Consider the following 24,641-nt stretch of genomic DNA (forward strand, 5'->3'; position numbering starts at 1 on the left):
ACCAACAACAATTAATAAATAGTTGATATATAACTGTAAATGTAAAGTATGTAAATATCATAGTATTGCTTGCAATAAATATTGTACCTTTAACTGTGTAATCACTAAGTAAGCAACATTTCTCATTTTTTTGTTTAGTTTGGTAAGTAAAACTAAAATAAAAATAAATAAAAACTACATAGATATTAAAATAAATAAAACTGACAAAAAAATACTCTGACCAAATTACTTTAACCAAATTTAAAAAATAAAAGAATTAATAAAATCAATTAAATAATAATACATATTAATAAAATCTCTCTCTCTCTCTCTCGCTCTCAATATAATAAATAAATAAAAATGACAAAAACAAAAAAATTACTCAGACCAACAACTTTACCCTTTTTTTTTTTTTACTAATTCAGGGCATCATAGTAAACTAAAACTAAAGTCAAAATGAATAAAAACTATATAGAATTTCTTTTAAAAATAAAATGACAAACAAAAAACGCAAACTTTAACCAAAAAAAAAAAAAAAAAAAAAGAATTAATATATATATATATATATATATAGTTTTTGGTCAGTTTAGTAAACTAAAACTACAATAAAACTGAATAAAAAATATTAGGTAACAACATTAAGTTGTGCAACATTTCTCATTTTTTTGTTTAGTTTAGTAAGTAAAAACTAAAATAAAAATAAATAAAAACTATATAGATATTAAAATAAATAAAAATGACAAAAAAAATACTCTAACTTTAACCAAATTTAAAAGATAAAAGAATTAATAAAATCAATTAAATAATAATACATATTAATAAAATCTCTCTCTCTCTCTCTCTCTCTCTCTCTCTCTCTACATATTCTTTGTCTACTTATTCAGGGCATCACAGTAATTTATAAAAGCTATATAGATAATACAATATAATACAATAAATTAAAATGACAAAAACAAAAAAAAAAAAAAAAAATAAAAAAAAATAACACAGACCAACAACTTTACCCATTTTTTTTTTTTTTACTAATTCAGGGCATCATAGTAAACTAAAATTAAAATAAAAATGAATAAAAACTTTTTTTAATAAATAAAAATGACAAACAAAAAACGCAAACTTTAACCAAATAATAAAAAAGAATTAATAAAAACTATATATATATATATATGTATATATATATATATATATAGTTTTTGGTTAGTTTAGTAAACTAAAACTACAATAAAACTGAATAAAAAATATAGATATTAAAAATAGTTAAAACTGACAAAAAAACAACTACATAACTACATAAAAATTAATAAAACATAAATATAAACCTACAAAAACAACAAATTAATAAAATAGGCTAAAATTAAAATAAAAAATCTAATTCAAATTCTTAGTAAAACTATAATAGTATATCAGCAATAGCAAAATAACACTGCTGTGTTAAACGTCAACTGGAAAACGAATTAACGAATTAAAATTAGCCTAATAAACTATTTTATTAGGCTAATATTTGCCCACTGATTGAGCCATATACGATCGCCACATGAAAACGACCTGCATCCTAATATAATGACCCAACTGTAGGCTTGCAGATTTTTTTTAGGGGTCCTGCATTTCCTCCGGGAATTGGGGGAGGAGGTGGTTCTGGAGTCACGTGACTGCAACCCATCCGTGCCGACCCTTTGTTGTTAGGATTTTGGGCAAGGAGAATCGCGATATTGCCCCGACGCGAAAGGATAGCAAATCCACCCGAGGACGAACGATTGCCAAAGGACGCAAAACCATCGATACGCGTCGCCTTTTCCTCACAACCAGCAAAAACGGACGCGCGAGAGATGCACACAAAGACAGACCTACAGCTCAACAGCGAATCCCCGCAAATGTGCTTGTGATCGAAATGCACGGTTGTTTTTAACCGGAGTGATGCTCATAAGGCTCCGTCGGCCTTCCTGGGACACAAACACGTTTTAAAAAGGATACTTTATCCGCATCCTCCACAGCTTGCTGCTCTTTTTGTTTTCTCCTGCGCCTTTATTTAACAGGTCAAAGAGGAGATACACATACATCATGCTACTGGGCACCGCGCTCGTAAGGTGGACCCGACCAGAACTGTCCGTGTTCTGCCTGCTGACCGTCATCCTCAGCCCAGCGCTGGGATCCGTCCAGTCATCCCACCCGCAGAACACTGACTGTGCGTCCGGCAAAGGCAAAGGCTGCTTAGGTATGCGTTCGCAATTTAATACGTTGCATGGAAATGCATGCTCACTTTTGTATCTTTGTTGCAGATATTGCACAATTGTTGAAGATGGAGATTCAAGCATGGCCTCTGGAGGCTTACGAGTCGAGATGCAGGCAGTGTAGGGATGCTAAAACGAAACTACCGATGCGTTCCTGTCAAATAAACTGATGCATGGGGCTATTTTGAATGGTGTGCATATATTAGCTCGGCTTTGAATGGTTTTGCATGGCAAGCGCTTAAGTGTAGCATCCATCTTTTCATGCACCACATCAGGTGAGACAATATAAAGGGAAGCTGAACCCCACCCTATAACATCACTCTCATCAGATCAGGGGTGACCACAAATTCCCTTCAGCTGTGTAAAGTGCATTCTATAAATGAGATTCTGTCGTTCTTGTATAGCTTTGTGCATGGTTATTCCTTTATGGGCAAGGATAGTAATGTTTTAAGCCACATGCATGTGGCTTAAGAAGGCATCAGTGAGCCCCACTATCCGTACTGTCCCGTATGGTGACCGAAAGGGGGCTTTCAGGCTCGAGGCCTGATCTTATTTATTGTTTTGCATGGATGTTTCCAACCACATCCAAGTAATTAGTGGACTTAATTTCCTGTCAAAGTGGTGATTTTTAGGTTGTAGGCTCACGTATTAAGCTTTAACTTGTTTGTTGGTATAGTTAGACGGATATAAATGCACATTTTAGGTCTGTTGGCTCAACTAGTACGCATGCACCCGATGACTTTTTACACACAAAGTACCCGTTTAAAACGTAACCTTTCAACACAAAGCTCATCTCTGTCTTTTGAGTCATTATATATAATGTAAACTCTCCAGATGGGCGCTTTTTCCGCTCGCTGTCTTTCTTTTTTAAATCCTGACACCCTTTTTGTCACCTAGAATTAATAGAAGGAAAAGCAGCTGACAATAGCGGCCATTGTGCGCCAGTGTTTTCAGATTCAAAGCTCCAGGCACCAGTGGTTTAATCAGTGGCTGTCCTGCATAAGCGCCGGGGCTGGTTTTGTAAAAGGCAAGAACACAATGGAGCAAGTCTCAGGGGCATCCGAATTGCCCTCAGCAGTTGGATAGCACTGACCACAAGCTGAAAAAAAGCACCTTTCATTGACGCTCTTCTCCTTAGTGTCACTAATTTACTAGACGTGCTATTTTTGACTTGCATTAATTTTTTTTTTTTATTAAGGGGGATCTTTGTATATTAAAAACTCAGATGTGATTTCTGTATTGATGAAGTTCCTGGAATTTGATCTTGGATTTCAGTTGATCAATATTTATGCTTGCATCTCTGCTTTCATTTCTTGCTTTTACTTGTCAGCAAATGATAAATTAGAATGCAATTAGTTTGCCCTCACATTTGAGATGAATATCAAATTGCATACCTGAGTCAGAAGAGTGGTTTTGCCTTAGGAACTTGATTTTTAATTTCGTTTCAAAGTTTGTTTAGCATATGAAATATCATTTTGAGTGAAAAGTATTAATATTATTGTGACCTGACAGACCCAACACTATGCTAAAGTATAAACCTGACATGAGCTCAACAGGGGGAAAAAATTGTGGCAAACAAAAAAAATACTTTTTTTTACATTTTATTTTATAAGACCATTTAATTGTTTTTCAGTTGCATTTATTTTGGATTAGTCATTGTTTATTATTTAATTAAAAAAAAAAAGAACCTGGACCACAAAACCAGTCATAAGTAGCACAGGTATATTTGTAGTAATAGCCAGCAATACACTGTATGGGTCAAAATTATCCTTTTATGCAAAAAAAAACATTAGGATATTTACTAAAGATCATGTTTCAATAAGATATTTTGTAAATTTCTTACCGTAAATATATCAATTTAATTTTTAATTAGTATGCATTGCTAAGAACTTTATTTGGACAAATTTAAAGCCGATTTTCTCAATATTTGATTTTTTTTTACTCAAAAATACATTGTATGGGTCATAATTATCGATTTTTTCTTTTATGCCAAAAATCATCAGGATATTAAGTAAAGATCATGTTTCATGAAGATTTTTTTGTAAATTTCCTGCTGTTAATATATCTAAACTTAAATTTAGATTAGTAATATGCATTGCTAGGAACTTCATTTGGACGAATTTAAAGGCAGTTTTCTCAATATTTGTATTTTTCTGAATGAAAACAATACTTTGTATGGGTCAAAATTATTGATTTTTCTTTTATGCCAAAAATCATTGGAATATTAAGTAAAGATCATGTTCCATGAAAATATTTTGTAAATTTTCTACCATAAATATATCAAGACTTCATTTTTGATTAGCAATATGCATTGCTAAGAACTTTATTTGCACAACTTTAAAGGTGATTTTCTTAATATTTTGATTTTTTTTGTACGCTCAGATTCCAGATTTTCAAATAGTTGAATCTCGGCCAAATATTGTCCTATCCATAAAGCCAAACCATACATCAATGGAAAGCTTATGTTTTCAGCTTCCAGATGATGTATAAATCTTAATTTCACAAAATTGACCGTTATGACTGTTGTGGTCCAGGGTCACAAATGTAGTATTTTAATGCATCATTTACTATATAACTATTATAATAAATATTAACATAAATGTTCTTAATACAAAATATATTTTGCAATGTATTTATACGTAGAAGTCATTTTGGGTCACAGACGACTTCGACATCATAATCTCTGACCTTAGCAAGAAAACAGAAACTTTACTTGTTCACTTTAAGTGTATCTAATCTCTATCTAATCTATTATTCTTTAAATAAGCCATTTGAATTTTCGATAATGTCATTAGATAATGTGTTTTAAATAGCATTTACTGTTGAGTACATCCTGTGCACTTACCAATCAGAGCTGTAATCTTTGTTTGATCTGGAGAATGGAGAAGCTCTGAAGCTACAAAGAATGATTTCTTTAAGTAGTCTTCAGCCCATTTCCAGACCGCTCTTGAAACACACATCGCTCACGACACAAAGCGCATGTATCCGAGAGACCATCAATTGACATGCAACCGCCGTTTTGTATTCAAGGATGCCGGGGTTCTAAAGCAAGGCTGGATATGAAAACCCAACTCTTATACTCATCAGTCAATTTAATGGCTTTCCATTGAACAGACAAACGGCCTCTAAATCACTCCAGTGCGAGAGAGATGCTTTATGCACATAGCTTCCCCATAGCCCATAGGTCTGAAATCAATGGCGTCCACCGTGACAGGGCGAGGGGTCGACCGGAGGGAAGCGGTATTGCAAAGCTTTGCATAATGCATGTGTGTGCATGCAGCGGGCGCTTGCGAACCCATTTAAGGCAATATGTTCACCCTGCGTGTTGTCACGCTATTTTAGCTCGTCCTTGGTGGCTTTCTGTTTAAGACGGCGGAGTATTGTGCTCTGCTTCATAGAATTTACGCTGAAAATGTTTACGCAGATATAAGTTAACTGCTTAGCTGGTTTAAAGGGTGAAATGTGTCATTTGTGCACCACTGAATTCTTAAAAACATCCAAGGCGTCTTTTCATTGCACAGGTTCTTTATAGTGAAAAAGATGCTTTAGATTATTATGATCTTTACACTAAATAAAAATGGTTGTTTTAAAGATTAGGAAAGGTTCTTTGGTGAGCCAAAAACGCTGAAATATTGCGCGATGCTTCGCAGAATTTAAGCTGAAAATGTTTAAGCAGATATAAGTTAAAATTCTTTAACTGTTTAGTGGATTTAAAGCATGAAATGTGTCATTTTTGCACCATAGAGTCACACAAATAATGATTATTTTCAATTTGGTTTCCCAAACACTCCTCCTTCTGTCAGCCCTCACACTCACACCATTGGTTGAGCAAGTGTTGTTTTGTGGAGCTGGCGGAATGCTTCAGCAAATGTTTTTTAGATTTGTCTTTGTATATTAAGATGAGATTAGAAAATCCTGTTTTTGATGCTGAAATATTGCGCTATGCTTAGCAGAATTGAAGCTGAAAATGTTTAAGCAGATATAAGTTAAATTTTTTTAACTGTTTAGTGGATTTAAAGCACGAAATGTGTCATTTTTGCACCATAGAGTCACTCAAATAATGATTATTTTCAATTTGGTTTCCCAAACACTCCTCCTTCTGTCATTGGTCAGGTGAACAGATAGCCCTGCCCTCAGACTCACACCATTGGTTGAGCTAGTGTTGCTATGTGGAGCTGGTCAGAATGTTTCAACAAATGTTTTAAAAATGTAAACTTTACTTAGATTAGTCTTTGTATATTAAACTTGGATTAGAAAGTCATTGTTGACTTTCTGTTTTTGATCCTGAAATATTGCGTTTAAGCAGATATAAGTTAACATTTTTAACTGTTTAGCTGGTTTAAAAAACAAAAATGAATCATTTCTGTGCCACTAATAAGAGAAATAAATGTTGTTTTCAATCAGGTTTCCCAAACACTCCTCCTTCTGCCATTGGTCAGAAGAACATATAGCCCCGCCCTCAAATTCACACCATTGGTTGAGCCAGTGTTGCTATGTGAAGCTGGTCGGAATGCTTTAACAAATGTTCAAAAAAGATTTAGTTTAGTAAACTTAGATTTGTTTTTGTATAATAAACTGGGATTAGAAAGTCCTTGGTGACTTTCTGTTTTTGACATTAAAATATTGTGCATTGCTTAGAAATATTTAAGCATAAAATGTTTAAGTGGATGTAAGTTGTGGTTTTGTTGGTTTAAATGGCAAAATTTATAATTTTTGCACCAGTAATCAACAAAATAATGATTGTTTTCCGTCAGGTTTCTCCAAACACTGCCCTTCTGCCATTGGTCAGAAAAACAGATAGCCCCGCCCTCAAACTCACAGCATTGGTTGAGCTAGTGTTGCTATGTGCAGCTGGTCGGAATGTTTCAACAAATGTTTTTGTAAACAAAATGCTTCAACAAATGTTTTTAAAATGTAAACTTTACTTAAATTCGTCTTTGCATATTAAGATGGGATTAGAAAGTCCTCTGTGACTTTCTGTTTTAGATGCTGAAATATTGAGCTATGCTTTGTAGAATTTAAGCAGAAAATGTTTAAGCAGATATAAGGTAACATTCTTTAACTGTTTAGCTGGTTTAAAGGGCAAAATGTGTAATTTCTGCACCATAGAGTCACACAAATAATGATTGTTTTCAATCAGGCTTCTCAAACACTTCCCATCTGCCACTGGTCAGACAAACAGATAGCCCCGCCCTCAAACTCACACCACTGGTTGAGCCAGTGTTGCTATGTGGGAGTGAATGCTTCAGCAAATGTTTTTAAAATGTAAACTGCTGGCTTAATGCCTTTGTAAATTAAGCTAAGATAAGAAAGTTCTTGGCTTTCGCTTTAGATGCTGAAATATTGTGAAATGCTTAGTCAAATGTAAGCATAAAGTGTTTAAGCAGATATAAGTTTACATTCTTTAACTATTTAGCTGGTTTAAAGGGCAAAAAGAATAATTTCTGTGCCACTAATCACAGAAATAAATGTTGTTTTCAGTCAGGTTCCCCCAAACACTCCCCTTCTGCCATTGGTTAGATAAACAGATAGCTCCACCCTCAAGCTCACACCTTTGGTTGAGCCAGTGTTGCTATGTGGGGCGGGTCGGAATGCTTCAACAAATGTTTTAAAAATGTAATTAAAAATGTATTATGCTGGGATTACAAAGTCCTTGTTGACTTCTGTTTTAGATGCTGAAATGTTGTGCTATGCTGAGTAGAATTTAAACTGTTTTTTTTTTCTGTGTAGCTGAAAGGTGTAATGTGTCATTTCTGAACCACTACAATCTTTAAAATAAAGGTTATTTATTGGCATGTGGTTCCATGAAGAACCTTTAACATCAAGAAACTTAAATTTTTTTTTGGAACTTTTGGTTCCTTTTGGAACCTTTATTTTTTAAAGTGTAGAGTCACTGAAATAATGAATGTTTTCAATCAGGCTTCCCAAACACTCGCCTTTCTTCCACTGGTTAGAAGAACACATAGCCCCGCCCTCCAACGCAAACCACTGGTTTAGCCAGCGTTACTATGTGGAGCTGGTCGAATTGATTCAACAAATGTTTTAAAATATAAACTAATGGCTTACTCAGATTTGTCTTTGCATATTAAGCTTATATGACAAAATATTTTAGCATTTAAAACAAATAATCATCTTTAAACGTTTTAGATGTGCTCATTTAAGATATATCTTGTAGGCTACTTATCTTTATAATTACTTGTTTTTGACATGTTACACTTTGCGTCATATCGTCAAGGTGTGTTTTGGTCCTCAAGTGCTTAACTCTTATGTCATGCTTGTGGATTCTGTCAGTTGCACACCGGCGTATAATTAAGAGGCAATTATTTTAAGGAAGCCCTTCACAGATGGTGCCTTCAAAGAGGCCCAGCCCACAGTAAACCACAATTACTCCCACCCACAGACACTGCCAAATGGACCATGCTGGTAGGCCTTTGTTTCCTTCTATATCTGTAGTTACACCATCACTTTGATGGGTAAAATTCTCCTTGCGTACTTCAGAAGAACCGGTTCCTACCTCTAGTTGATGCCTCTGGTATATAGGTTGTATATATAGTTGTGGTATTCTTTACCACAAGATTATAACTTGTTAGGATTGCGGAAATACTTTTAAGATATATTTCACTGCCAAACTGAGGTTAAACCAAGTTTATCACTTCAAATTAATGATATAACCGTCTTGCAGATCAAAGCAGCTGGTTCCTGACCACTGGACTGTACAAACGTTGTACTCCTTCACAGTAATGGCTGATAGCTTCATACCTTTGAATCTTTGATCTCACAACATTAGACTAAGATCTGTATCAGGGTTTGTTTGATCTCAAAGACCTGACTGATCTAATTATAACAGTACAAGTCCACTGCAGTGGATTCTGGTTGGGACTCATTAACAACAGCTCTAGTCGGACACTCTTTTTAGGATGTTTACCACCTCAACCCTAAAGCCAAAAGTGCAATGCATTCTTGGTTGTGATATACATTTTGCTTCTTTGAAGTTGCCTTGAGTGTCTCTGTCCTTTAGCTATACCCATCACCCAATTTCTGCGCTCTAACGGTCTTTCTCTGCTTCTTAGTACATGCATTGTCTTTTTTGTGAGTGTGTCCCTAATATGCCAGAGGCAAAGAGGCACTAAAAAATGGAGAAAAAGCGTATAATGCTGTCGTCCCTCACAGCAGTTTAGAGTTGTACAATTAAAGCAAAGCCCGGAGCGCATGCTCTGAGAGATTGGGTTACTTTAAGCTGAATTTGAGTAGCTAGTTAAAAATGTGTGTAAGTGAGAAGGAACTAGTTGTTAAAAGTGTAAAATATATACATTATATATACTCATATGCAACTATTACAGAAGGTTCAAACGCTCTCTGATGCTCCAGAAGGAGAAACAATGCATGGGGGGTGAAAACTTTTGAAGACGTGTACATTTTTCTTATTTTGCCTAAATATATATTTTTTTCATTTGGTACTGCCCTTCAGAAGCTACAGAAGATACATGTTTCCCAGAAGACAAAATAAGTTAAATTCACCCTGATCTTATAATTCCAAAAGTTTTCACCCCCTGGCTCTTAATGGATCAGGTTTTCCTCTGGAGCATCAGTGAGTGTTTGAACCTTCTGTAATAGCTGCATATGAGTCCCTTAGTTGTCCTCAGTGTGAAAAGATAAATCTCAAAATCATACAGTCATTGTTGGAAAGGGTTCAAATGCACATAATGCTGAATTGGGTATTTTTTTTTTAAATTTCGCTATTATTTTCTCTTGTGGACTATATGTAAACGTCTTTTATGTGAAATATCTTATTCAGATCAGTACTAAACAAAAAAATAACATGCATTTTGTATAATCCCTATTTTTTTTGGTAAAATAATTAACTTTTTGCAGATTCTGCAAGGCGTATGTAAACTTTTGATTTCAAATGTACACATATGCCTTTGATAATTGCATGTAAAGTTATATTTTGACCCAACTTTTTCCACAATCTGTGCTTTTATGCTGATTAAGACCAAACTGGGTCTGTATTCACAGCACTGGACTCCACAAGAATCCCTGCTGAAAAGTCAAGCTTGAATTTCCATACTGGTTCAAGCTGGTTCATGTCTAGTAGGGTCATTAAAGTTGCATTTGCATAACATGGCAAAAGCAGCACAGCTCCCTTCAGACTCATATTTATATGACTTCTGCACTGAACTTCTTTCAAAAACTTCTTCAATGTGCGAAATATAAGCTGCTGACGAAGAAGAAAAGCAACTAGCAGTTAAATGTCCTTTAAATGAGAATGTGGGCCCAAAGTTGAGATAAAACGTCACAGCTTCCTCCTTTTTAATAAGAGACACTTTGCGGGGTCTATTGACCCATTGAGGAGATGAGTATCGACTGGTCTTGAGCGGATGAGCTGTTTGGCTACAGGCAATGGACTGATGTCCTTATCTTTCAAACGACATTGATTTCCGTGGCCGCTCTGATTATCTTTGCGCAGTGTGAGATCTGGGTCTCCCCTCTGCCCCATTTCTGCCCCACACACATTGTGCTTTGTGTTTGTTTGGAGATGTGCAGTTGGAAATGGGTCAGTTTAGATGAGGGACGTTTAAGGAAGCGTGTCATGACGGAACTAGGAGTTGAATAAGGCTGGATGTGAGGGTTAGGCCTTATCAGATGACGTGCGCCTCGGTGAGTTCAACAGAAGGACTAGTTTTGTAATCGTCAAACATATTAGCACGAATGCGGATGCAGCATTTTTCACAGGGACAGTCATTAATTCACCCTCATGTTGTTCTAAAACCTGTAAGACCTTCATTCATCCTTGGAACACAAATTAAGATATTTCTGATGAAATTCGAGAGCTTTTTGACCCTGCATAGTCAGCAACTCAACTGACACGTTCAAGGCCCAGAAAAGTAGTAAGGATATCATTAGAATAGTCCATTTCTTTATCACTTAAATTACTGTAAAGGCATTACTGTACTCATGCTGTGAAATCCAGCCCACTCTGACAGTGTACTTATTATCAGTCGGTCTATTCCCACAGGTGCCAGAACGAACACATCATTTATCACAGCACTTTTAACACCTCCACAGATTAACCTCTCATCTCATTTAAACAGCCTTATTAATTAACTTCTCAAGCTGCTCCTCTAAACTTCTCTTGTCTGAAGTCTGTGCATTGGTTTGATCTGGAACACTTCATTTCTCCAAAACCACTTGGCCGGGTTTCTGTGGCCGCAGCATTCGAGCAGTTTTCCAAATGCAAGCATGGCTCGGCCGAATGCCAGGAAGCGTCTGTAGTGGCTTTAAGTGTCTGCTCCTCATTAACGGGCTGTCTTGCGCTTCGTCTCATCTGCCTGCATTTACACGAGGGTTACGGCAGCCTGCTGCCCTGCATTTGCATGGCTTCGGGGTGCTTTGTTCTTAATTTATATGAAATCTTCATTCATATTCTGACGATAATGGCGAGAATTGTTATTGGAGGCTGCCTAGCTTGCTTTGAAGTGCTAATTAATAACTCTATTTAATAACAGAATTAAGAAAATTAATTAAGAATTAAGAAAACAATTTGAAATTCATTCAAAGTGTAATATTAAAAACACTTGACTATAATACACAATATGTTTCTACCACAGAAGAAAAAATGGTAATTGCAACTTTTTTTTTTTAAACCTTTTTTCTCAGAATTGCTGACTTTATAACGCGCAATTGGGAGTTTGTATCTCACAATTCAGAGAAATAAAGTCAAAATTGCAAGATATAAACATACTTTAAATAAAAACGTCAGAATTACAAGATACAAACATTTGTAGGGAAAAAAAGTCAGTATTGCGAGTTATTATTTATATCTTTTTATATAACTCGCAATTGTGAGTTTATATCATGCAATTCTGAGAAAAGAATTGTGAGAAAAAAGTCAGAATTGTGAACTATCATCACACAATTCTGGCTTTATAAATCGTAATGGCGAGTTATATCATGCAGTTCTGAGAAAAAAAGTCCGAATTGCTAGATATAAACTCACAATTACGAGAAAGTCAGAATTGCAAGATAAAAAACCTCTGACTTTTTTCTGGCATTTTCTCAGTTTATATCACACAATTCTGAGAAAAAAGTCAGAACTGCGAGTTGGTATCTCGCAATTCTGACTTTATAAATTGCAATTGCAAGTTTATATCACGCAATTCTAAGAAAAAAAGAGTAGAAATGCCAGAAAAATGTCAGAATTGCAAGATATAAACTCACAATTGTGAGAAAAAGTCAGAATTGCGAGATACAAACTTGCATTTGCCGGAAAAAGTCAGAATTGTAACTTATCTCGTAATTCTGACTTCATTTCTCACAATTTCGAGTTTATATCATGCAATTCTAAGAAAAATAAGAATTGCGAGACACAAACTCACATATGCGAGAAAAAAGTCAGAATTGCAAGATATAAAGTCGCATTTGCCAGAAAAAGTCAGAATTGCACGTTCTTATCTTGCAATTTTGACTGTATTTCTCACAATTGTAAGTTTATATCAAGCAATTCTGAGAAAATGTCAGAATTGTGAGTTTATATCTTGCAATTTTGACTTTATAACTTGCGATTGCGAGTTCACATCACGCAATTTTTAAGAAAAAAAAGTCAGAACTGCCAGAGAAAAGTCAGAATTGCGAGATATAAACTCACAATTGTGAGAAAAGGTCACATATGAACTTGCTTTTGCCAGAAAAAAGTCAGAATAGCAAAATATAAACTTGCATTTGCCAGAAAAAGTCAGCATTGTTTTTAGCTCGTAATTCTGACTTACAATTTTGAGTTTATATCATGCAATTCTGAGAAAAAGTCTGAATTGCGAGATATAAAGTCACATTTGCCAGAAAAAGTTTGAATTGCACGTTTTTATCTTGCAATTTTGACTTTATTTCTCACAACTGTAAGTTTATATCACACAATTCTGAGAAAAAGTCACAATTGTGATTTTATATCTTGCAATTCTGACTTTATAACTTGCGATTGCGAGTTCACATCACGCAATTTAAAAAAAAAAAGGCAAAACTGCCAGAAAAAAGTCAGAATTGCAAGAAATAAACTCACAGTTTTGAGAAAAGGTCACATATGAACTCGCATTTGCCAGAAAAAAATGTCAGAATTACAAGTTTTTATCTTGTAATTCTGACTTTATTTCTCACAATTTTGAGTTTATATCATGCAATTCTGAAAAAAAGTCATAATTACAAGTTTTTATCTCGCAATTCTGACTTCATTTCTGGAAATTGAGTTTATGTCCATTTTATATGCAATTCTGAGAAAAAACAATCATTATTGCAAGATAAAATGTTGCAATAACCTATTTTTTTTTTTCATTCAGTGGTGGAAACAGGTTTCCATATGTTTGAAACAACATGAGAGTAAATAAATAATGACAGACGCTTCATACTTGGGTGAACAATTTTTTTGAACCCTGTCTCAAAGGTTTGTCAGTCCCAGCTGTGTGTCAGATGGAGTATCTGGTCTTGTTTAATTTCTTTTAATAGGCTTCATACTCACAGCTAGTGGTCTGAAATATGAATGACAGTTGACTGTTGACAGCTGTTGGACACATGCTCTGTACAGCTGCTTCCTGAGCAGCAGTCTGATTTCAGATCAGTGCGTTTTCACAGCTTTGATAATGGGCGGATTATGCTGATCCTGGACCAGAAACTTAAATTAACTTCCTGGTTCCAGATATAGAAGTTTGCTTTATGGTATACGGGTGAACATTCATATGGACCCTCATTAACACAACATAACCACGTTTAGACTCATTAAACACACATTTGTTGGCCACCTGAAGTTGTAGTGTTTTGAGGGGCTATCAGTGGCAGTCCAGTCTTGAATAGTCAAATTAAAACAACACATTTAACATGCAATTCTGAGAGAAAAAAGTAATAATTGTGCAATAACTCGAGTATGATTAAAAAGGCTTTTGTAGGAACAAGCAAAAATGTTCTTTATACCTTGCAAGACCAACAAGTTTGTAAATGTTTGGTGTTTAATAAGTCTCTGTTGTCTTGTCAGATCTGTCAGAAAAGAAGAGCGACCTGCGTGTGTGTGACGCCACTACGTGCCGTTACAGTGGCATCTGCCAAAACAACGGCGGTGACATCAAATGTGTATGCCAGTTTCAGGTACACATTTTACATCTCTTATTTTTTTGCCCTGTAATGCTGTTTATTGTTTTTATGAAACAAATCCTTCAGAAAATTTATGCTTCAGAAAAGTGCTCATATTAAGGCCATCCGAGATGTAGATGAGATTTGAAGAAATTCATCACTTACCAATGGATCCTATGCAGTGAATGGGTGCGGTCAAAATGAGAGTCTGAATAGCTGATAAAAACATCACTATCACTAATCATTAAATCCACAAGTAATTCACACAAATCCAGTCCATGAATGAATGCCTTGTGAAACAAAAATCTGTGCGTTCGTAAGAAACAAATTCAGATGTTTTAGAATTAAACCATTAATTCGGGCTAATCAATGATATTGTTTTTTTCTAGTAATAAAGTCGTTTCATCTGAATCAGGAGAGAAATTTGGATCGATTACAAGCATCATTTACAAATGAAAACTGTCCAAAACAAATATGTTGGTGGATTTTGATGTGAGAGGAAAATAAAGGATGCATTTTTTAATTTATTTAATTTATCTTTTTCCACTGGAGGAAGTGTTATTATGGATTATGGACTTCTATTTTGGCCAGAAGTGATGGGTTAAAGTTACAAACACATAGCTTTCCACTTCATAATATGTTAATTGATGGACTGGAGTGGTTTGGATTACTTGTGGATTATTGTGATGTTTTATCAGCTCGTTCTGACGGCACCCATTCACTGCAGAGGATCCACTGGTGAGCAAGTAACAAAACGGCCTGAGGCTAAGCAACTTTTTATTTGTAGGTGAACTACTCCTTTAATTGTGGACTATTGCTGGACTATCCACTCTTGGTCTTCTGAGAAAAATCGTTTAACATTGTTATTTTTCTAAGACTGTGCTTCAGGAAATTACTAAAATTATACTGCTGAATCGATGCTTTAGCATTTACCTGCATTCATTTTCCCCCTACATTGATTAGTGAGCCATCTCAAACATATTAATGTGAAAAATCTGAAGTGGCTGGACTCAATACTGCGTTCAAAACCACCACTTTTCTCGTTGTATCTGAGAAGCCTCTCACATGTATTGTGTTTGCCGCAGTGCTCTAAAAACTACATCCCCGTATGCGGTTCGAACGGAGACACCTATCAGAACGAGTGCTATCTGAAACAAGCAGCCTGTACCCAGCAGAGACCCATCTCTCTGGCCTCTGAGGGCCCATGCTATCCTGGTGAGTCCAGATCGTCTCCTCCACTTCCTGAAATGTAAACCTGACATCTTCTGTCTTAGTTCATATTACACTGACTGTGCGCGTTTTATTAGAACAAGTCAGACAACAACATTTTTTTAAGGATGCTGCAACAATCACTTTCGCTCTCTGATGGGGACTTTTTGGGGTGACTGGTGTGAATTCAGTTATATATAGTATATATATATATATATATATGAAATATTGCCCCAACATTATGAATTTCAGTGGCATTTCTGTCATTTTCAGTGACGTTTTCCATAAATTTGGACCATGATTGCATTTTGTACATTAAATAAAATTATTTTTTATTAGGGCCCTATGAAATCTGTTTTATTTTTTTTCCAAATTCCATTTTTTCTGTGTTTAATTTCTCCAAATTCCATTTTTTCCGTTTGAATTTTTCCAAATTCCATTTTTTCTGTTTTAATTTTTCTAGACTCTATTTTAATGGTAAAATTAAGTTTGATTAATCAAAAAGCATTTCCAGTTACGTAAAATAATATAACTTACACAATTTAACAGCAATTTATTAAAAGTTTAATAAAAATTGAGTTGTTTTTTTCCTCAATTTTTTTTTTAACCAAATTCTGTTTTCCATTCATTTTCTGGATTTCATATTAATGGTTTCATTCAATTTTAATAATCATAAGTATCTCTAAATAATTAATTTCATTAAAAAACTAATTTCTGTCATTTTCTTGAAGTTAAACTAAACACAGAACATGCAAGATTCATATTTAAATAGTATTTTTGCAGTTTAATATTCACAGACACTACTCCATATTGCATTTTTATTTAGCTACTTTTCATTTTTTTTTCATCCCTCAATTTAGCAAATTCAGCGTTGTAGAGTAAATTTCATTTTTATGATCGGATTCTGTGATTCCCTCTGTGTTTTTTTCACAGAGGAAATCATAGGACCCTAATTTTTATATATTTGTTTGTATATGAATAATGCGCATCATTAAGTTTTTTATTCAAATAATAGTATTTTATATACACTTTGATGGGCCTCTAATGGGCAAAAATTGCCATCAAGAGACCTGAAAATGAACTGCTTTTGCAAATTAGTTTTTTGAGGTCCAGAAATGCTATTTTAACATGCTGTGTATATGAAGAGGCTTTATATTACAGACTCTAATGAGCAATGTGTGATCTGATACATCACAACCTTTATTTTTAGCTCTAATTAATCTCATGATTACATTTCATCCACACATTACATGTCATGGCTCATAATAATTTAATATGCATGTTAATAATACATAATACAAAGACTCTGACAACTGCGCTGCCGCTACCACTGTATAAATTCTTGACATATATTAATGTGTTTATAAATGGAGAGTTATAATTAGTACTCAATGTTTTTTTTTTTTGTTACAGATAGCAGCTCGGGATCTGGAGATGGAGGTTTGTTTTCTTTTCCTAATATTTATTTTTTGACCATAAAGTAGGGAGGGTAATATCAGGGAAACTAAAACGTGGTCATTTCTAGGATTTTGACCTACAGACTTCAAATTATCCTAGAATCAGGTCACCTCCCATCACTCCGGAGCGCTGTAGATCAGCCAAAACATGCCATCTGAGGTTATTTTTAGCACTGTCGTGCTTAAGTTGCCAGTTCTGTGATAAAAGAGTGACCCCGCGCTGCGCTGGGTTTGAACCTCCCCTGGTGCGGGTTTTAAAGATGAAGGCGCTTGAGCGTACGGGCCGCTTTAGAGCTATCATTACAGCAAATTACAGGCCGCTGCAGGAACGCAACTCAAGTGCCGCTGAGTATGTACTCGCTCAGTGGCCACTTCTGAAATCTATGCTATGCCACTGAGTATTTTTAATCGTACATTTACATTTTTTTTTTTTAAAGCAATCAGTCTTGTTTAGGGTAAAATCTAAAAGTTGTTCCTCATTTTGAAGTGCCAGAATTTCTCTATTTTAGGCTTGTTCCCTTCAGGATTTCGTAGTAGTGTATATAGAGTTTATATTTATAGAAAAGGTAAATAAAATAAATATTTGTAAGTAATGAATGTATGAAGTTTACACAACTGCCACTGTGTATACAACAATATTATACTATTAAATTATTAATTAAATATACATTAAATGCATTACAGTGTTAATCAGATAATTTTCTTCTAAGAACTTAAAGAAGTCAACTAAAATCACTTTGCCCAATAATGGTATCATTATAATATGGAAGCCTGTTTCTGCCACTAAATAAAAAAATAAAAATGGTTATTGCAACTGTTTATCTCACAATTCTGACTATTTTTCTCAGAACTGCTTGATACAAACTCATAAATCTGATTTTTCTTTTCAAAATTGTTTGATATAAACTTGCAATTGTAAGTTACAAAGTCAGAATTGCGTGATATAAACTCACAGTTGCAAAATATAAATTCACAATGACTGATTTTCTCACAAATTTGAGTTTGTGTATCGCAATTCTGACTTTTTTTTCCCACACAATTCTGACCTTATTCTCAGAATTGCGTGATTAAAAAACCTCAATTGCGAGAAATAAAGTCAAAATTGCAAAATATAAACTCACAATTCTGACTTTCTCACAAATGTGAGTTTGACTTTTTCAGAATTGCAATTCATTCGAAACTCAAAATTGCAAAAAAAACTCACAATTGCAAGAAATAGTCAGAATTGTGAGATATAAACTCAATTGCGAGAAACAAAGTCAGAATTGCAAGATATAAACTCGCAATTCTGACATCTTTTATGCAATTCTAACCTTTTCTCACAACTGTAATATAAACTCAACTGAGTTATAAAATCAGAATTGCATGATATAAACTCACAATTATAAAGTTTTTTCACAAATGCGAGTTTGTATCTCACAATTTAGACTTTTTTCGCACAATTCTGACTTTTCTCTCAGGATTGCAAGATTACAAACTCACAATTGCGAGAAATTAAGTCAGAATTGTGAGATATAAACTCGCAATTTTGATTTTTTTTTCTCACAATCCCGAATTTGTCTCACAATTCTGACTTTTTTTCACAGTTCTGACTTTTTTCTCAGAATTGCATGATAAAAACCTCAATTGCGAGAAATAAAGGCAGAATTGCAACATAAACTCAAAATTCAGCAATTCAGACTTTTTTTTTCTTGCAAAAAAATATCTTATATCTCGCAATTCTGACTTTTTCTTGCAATTGTGATAAACTCAGAACTGAGTTATAAAATCAGAATTGCATTAATTGTGAGAAATAAAGTTAGAATAGTGAGATATAAACTTGCAATTCTGATTTTTTGAATTTTTTTCCACAGTTTTTTTTCCACAGTTCTGACTTTTTTCTCAGAATTGCATGATAAAAACCTCAATTGTGAGAATTAAAGGCAGAATTGCAACATATAAACTTGCAATTCCGACTTTTTTTTCCAAGCAATTCAGACTTTTTTCTTGCAATAGCCAGTTTATATCTCGCAATTCTGACTTTTTCTTGCAATTATGATATAAATTCAGAACTGAGTTATAAAATCAGAATTGCATGAATTTTGAGAAATAAAGTCAGAACTGCGAGATATAAACTCTCAATTCTGTCTTTTTTCTTAGAATTGCATGATAAAAACCTCAAATGTGAGAACTAAAGTCAAAATTGCAAGATATAAACTCGCAATTCTGACTTTTTTTCTCATAGCTGCAAATTTATATCTTGCAATTCTTACTTTTCTCTTGCAGTTGTGATATAAACTCAGAATTGAGTTATAAAGTCAGAATTGCATGATATAACTCAATTTTGAGTTAAAAGTCAAACAGTTTTGACTTTTTCTCAAGATTGCATGATTAAAACTCACAATAGTGAGAAATAAAGTGAGAATTGTGAGATATACACTCACAATTCTGTTTTTTTTTTCTTGCAATTGCAAGTTTATATCTTGCAGTTCTGACCAATTTTGAGGGGAAAAACACTGATATGTTTATATCTCAATTCTGACTTTATTTCTCAGAATTACTAGGTGGAAAACAGCTAAAAAAGCAACTAAAGTACAGGTTATAAATAAATAAATAAATAAGCAAGGCTGCAAAGGATATTCAGTGTTCTTCAGTGCTATTGAAAATGCTTTAATAAAATGTTTGTTTTTTTTAAATAACCTTAATTTAACTTGAATTATCACTGTCTCACAGAATATGAAGGATCAGGCACAGATTCGGGCAAGAAAGGCTCAAAATGCAGCAACTGCAAGTACGGTGCCGAATGTGATGAAGACGCAGAGGATGAGGACTCGTACGTGCTGCATTCATTTCTTTATGATTTCAGTTCATGTTCTCTGGCCAGATTTATGAGCATCCAGGAGTTTTTAATTAATTAATCCTGTGCTTATTCATCTCAGCTTTTTAAAGTAATGAATGAAACAACTGCCATTGTGAAAGAACTGAAAGATTTCAGTTCTATCAAAGCCCAAAAAATAACAGTACTCCCATGAGAAACGGAAGCGTTGCAAAACTTTTTTGTATCAAAAGTTTTTCTGCCTGGTTCATGTTACTTTTGCATTTTCTTGCCAAGCGCTAATGAACAGTATGGACTAACTCCAGGAAGTGCTGTAGCTTCCAAGGACATGAGATTCAGGAGCCCAAGGGGAAAAAAAAAAAGAAAAGAAATCTACGTCAGCTCTCAAACACTCACAGATAATTAGAATTAGATTACATCAGCCAGCAGGGGGAGACAATTACACAGGACAGCTCTAACAGGGACGGTCAATTGATTTAGTATTGATGTATGGTGAGATTTACAGCTGATCTTATTAGTATTATCAGACTAAATTTACCAGGCATTAAAACTTAGTGTTATTTTAATATCACTCATATGCTATTATATTTTTTGTTAATATTTTGAATCAGATTTTAATTTTATATTTCCTGTTTTCATTTAAATGTTTAGGTTGTCGTCATTTTTATGTTGAGTATTTTTTATTTTTTTCAGTTTTAGTTTTTTTTTTCTTTCAAATTTTATATGTTTATATCTTTTGTTAAGTTCTAGTTTTATTTTTTGTTATTTTAGTACGTCAACTAAAGTATTTTAAATGATAGTAAGGATGTTGCCTTGACAACTACCTAAATTGTTTAATTTTTAAAAAGTTTTTAAAAGGTTTTTTTATATATAATTTTAGTTTTAGTTAACAATAATAACCCTGATTTATGGAAGCCTGTTTTCGTAATTTTTTTTTAAAGTACTTTTGGGATTTTTTTTTACATTTATTTATTTAAGTTTTATTTTTAAAAATATTTTATTTTATTTTATTTCAGGGTTTTTTTCAGTTCATGTTTATTTTTTAATGTAAGTATTATTATTATTATTTTAGTTTTAGTTAACAATAATAACCCTGATTTATGGAAGCATGTTTTTGTAATTTGTTAATTAGTTTTAGGTTTTTGTAATATATATATATATATATATATATATATATTATTTTAGGAAAAATGTTGCCCTGACCACTACCTAAATTAAGATTTGTTTTTCAGTTCTTGTTTACTTTATTTCATATTATTATTATTATTTTAGTTTTAGTTAAAAATAATAACCCAAATAATTTATGGAAGCCCATTTTCGTAATTTTGTTGAGTATTTTATTTGTTTTATTATTTTTATTATTATTATTTTAGTTTTTGTTTTTGTTAAAAATATATATATATTTTTTTATTTTATGTAATTTTTTTTTGCCACAGAATAAAAAATAAAAAGGGAATTGTGACTTTTTTATCTTAAAATTCTGAGGAAAAAAGTCAGAATTCCAAAATGTAAACTTAAAATTCTAACCAAATGCAAGTTAAAATCTTGCAACTCTGGCTTATTTCTCTGAATTTTGAGTTCTGAACAATACAAAAAGTAATCGCAACTTTTTATCTTTTTTATTCCTAACAGTGAAAAGTTCATATCTCACAATTCAGATTTTTGTTTTCAGAAATGCGAGTTCATATCTCGCAATTATGAGGTACAAACAAAAGCCTGGATTGTGAGGTAAAACATTGCGATTACCTTTTTTAATTTTTTATGCTGTGGCTGAAACAAGCTTCCATACTCAAGCTTTATGAAAAACATTTGTTACTGGTGAAGTGCTTGTTGTACCAGTGGAATGTTTGGCCTTTGAATAATTCATAGCACAAATGAGACTCACCGCTTTTTAAATCTGTCTGTTCTTCTTTTTTTAATGTTGCAGCTGCTCGTGTAAAATCGACTGCAGCGGGCATAATGAGAATCCAGTGTGCGGCACAGACGGAAACTCCTACCACAACCCCTGCCTGGTGCGAGAGGCGTCCTGTATGAAGCAGGAACAGATTGATGTGAAACATTTAGGGAGATGCCCAGGTCAGCCAAATAGATAACTCAATACTTATGTGAGATTTAGAATGATAGTTTGTCTACCAAAGCCAATTCGTGTTTGGTTTTTCATCACTTAGATAAAGACAAAGCTAAGAAAACTGAAGCTGGACTTCCCTACAAACCTGAATTTCCTGGTAAGTGCATTTCTAATCATCTTCATTTTCAAATCACTTACAGTCCTCAACCATATCGTTCTGTATACTGAAGCGTTAAAGCTATCTAGGTGCTACTTTCAGCAACGGAGTTTAAATTGTAAATCGATCAATGTATTTTTAGACCCAGCAAAAGCCGGTGAAGGAAAAGGATACGGCTGGATGCCCGTTCCCTGCACGGGCGACTACGCCAACTACTGCGTTCACGGCCAGTGTGAACTTAATTACGGCATCGCCTCCTGCCGGTGAGCTTCTAGTATTTGGTTGCACGGAACCGTGTGCATCCTTTCAGGTGTTCATTATAAAAAGACATTTGTTGGAAAATGAGTTTGAGATGGTTTCTTGTTTTTCCACAGGTGTGATTCGGGTTACACGGGGACACAGTGTGATGAGATCGCTGACTTTAACATCCTGTATGTGGTACCCAGTGGACAGAAACTTCATTATGTGCTCATAGCTGCTATCATTGGAGCCGTGCAAATCGCCATTATTGTGGCAGTTGTCATGTGTATTACCAGGTAAGTGCTGGAGAGAAAAAAAATCAATAATATGCAACAATAACATTTGGTTTATTAAACAAAAATTCAAATGTTAGCATCTTTTGAAAGCATGTATGACATTAATGCATTTTTCTTCACTAAAAATTAGAAGTTTGAGCTAATTTAAGATTTATATTATACAAAGTGTATATATTTTATATTTTTTATATCTAGTTTATATATTATAATTTTCTACAAATGTATACATTTTTAAATCATAAAAGCAAGTAATAAAAATGTATAAAATAAAAAATACCAATTTATATGTAATATATTTATTACGTATAATTATATATAATAAATGTACAATTATTTATTTAAATTTTTAATTAATGTATTTTGTCACTTAATATATATATATAGTAATTTTGTAAGAAATGTATACTTTAAAAAGGCTTGAAACCAAATTTGAAAATTATAAAGTACAAATAAAAAATATATATACACACACACACACACACGCACATACATACATATATATATATATATATATATATATATATATATATATATATATATATATATATATATATATGTATGTATGTATGTATATATATATATATATGTATGTATGCATGTATGTATGTATATATATATATATATATATATATATATAAAATGTGTAAAATATAAAGGACAGATGTATATATATTTATTACAAAGAATATAAATGTATATATAATAAATTATGAAATGTTATAATATTATATATAATCTATTTGCAATTTTTTAAAATGAATTTAATTAATTAGTCACACCCCTAGTCACAATTTATTAAAAGTTACATTTATTTTGTTGGTTATTAATATTTTATATATTTTTAAATGTATAAATAAATTTATACATTTTAAAATAAATTTATAAATCTATATTTTTTGTAATTTTATGAAAAAATATATACTATACTTAAAAAAAACAAAAACAAGCATACAAGCAAAAAAAATTGAAAAATCATATATAATATATTAATTATATAATTATAATAAATTTGCAATTATTTTTAATGTATATGTTTATGTGTTTATTTATTTATTTTAATTTTTTTCTACAGGAAATGCCCTAAGAACAATCGTGGAAGACGGCAAAAGCAGAACTTTTCAAACGCCTCTTCTAGGATTAAGTAGCTTGTTTTTATTTTATTTTTTTTATACTTTTTGTACCGAGTGGATTACAGTTTTAATGTGCTTTTTTTGTTTTGTGCTTTCTTGACTCTGGACAATAAGGTTATTATCGATTTAAATTTTATTTTATTATTTTATTGGATGGTGCCTTATTGTTTTCTTGTTTTCAGGACATTTTAGGTACTTGATGTCAGTGGCAAAACACTGTCAAATGAATGATAAAAGCCAGCTCTTTTTTGTCGAGTTTTTTTTATTTTATTTTAATTTTTTTTAAATTGTGGTACCAGGTTTTTTCACGTATCGTTAAATGTAACTCTCGGCACACAAACTGTACCACAAAAACGGACGTCCTCGATTTTCATGGAATGTGCTTCTTTACTGAAAATATTAACTCTGTCTTTAACTGGCCCCTTTCATTTGATTTGATTTCAAAACATAGCTAAACACCAAATTCAATTGGACATGAACAAGTGCGCCGACGACGTGATGACGTTTACAGTTTCTTTTGAAGGGAATTCCAGAGAATGAAATGCAACGTGTTTGACTAGCTAATCTTATCAATGTTGAAATGTTTGTAGTTTTTATGTTCTAATGTTATCGGTGTTGTTAATGTTGAAACGAACATTATTGACATTAATTTAATTCTATGAACTGCATATCGCATGACCTGTGAAACTGTGTCCAGTGCTGTAGATTTAATAAAATTTAATTCTCAGTCTTACAGATATTGTTGTTGCCTGTACACATACACACGGTGAAAATTTAGTTGCTAAACCTCGAGTATTTCAGATGTGGCTTGTCCTAAGTAATACAATCTCTCAGAGTAATCTAATTTTAAGAATTAGTTCAAGTACTTTTAATTTGACATGTTAAAATCATTAGCATCATGTGTCAAGACTTGAATGAATTTTGGGTGAACTGTCCCTTTAAGAGTGACATCTT

At 33.1% G+C, this 24,641-nt stretch overlaps 1 protein-coding gene across 1 annotated transcript; it reads left to right on the forward strand.

The window, feature by feature from the left end:
• The first annotated feature begins 1,556 nt into the window (after positions 1-1,556).
• Positions 1,557-24,420, forward strand: tmeff1b (transmembrane protein with EGF-like and two follistatin-like domains 1b). Its single transcript, XM_051098838.1, has 10 exons — positions 1,557-2,188; positions 14,221-14,330; positions 15,401-15,530; positions 16,938-16,964; positions 19,694-19,793; positions 21,724-21,872; positions 21,965-22,021; positions 22,164-22,284; positions 22,396-22,557; positions 23,630-24,420. Exons 1-10 carry the CDS (start codon positions 2,035-2,037, stop codon positions 23,700-23,702), a joined length of 1,083 nt encoding a protein of 360 aa, XP_050954795.1. The 5' UTR covers positions 1,557-2,034; the 3' UTR covers positions 23,703-24,420.
• Positions 24,421-24,641: the final 221 nt, after the last annotated feature.

This window comes from Labeo rohita, chromosome 24 (assembly GCF_022985175.1).
Source record: "Labeo rohita strain BAU-BD-2019 chromosome 24, IGBB_LRoh.1.0, whole genome shotgun sequence".
NCBI classification, from domain to species: domain Eukaryota; kingdom Metazoa; phylum Chordata; class Actinopteri; order Cypriniformes; family Cyprinidae; genus Labeo; species Labeo rohita.

Bases quoted from the DNA above. Each gene is read 5' to 3' on its own strand.
- tmeff1b (XM_051098838.1), top strand. From the start codon at position 2,035: ATGCTACTGGGCACCGCGCTCGTAAGGTGGACCCGACCAGAACTGTCC. The intron at 2,189-14,220 runs GTATGCGTTCGC...TTGTCTTGTCAG, and splicing joins CAAAGGCAAAGGCTGCTTAG to ATCTGTCAGAAAAGAAGAGC. The intron at 22,558-23,629 runs GTAAGTGCTGGA...TTTTTTCTACAG, and splicing joins GTTGTCATGTGTATTACCAG to GAAATGCCCTAAGAACAATC.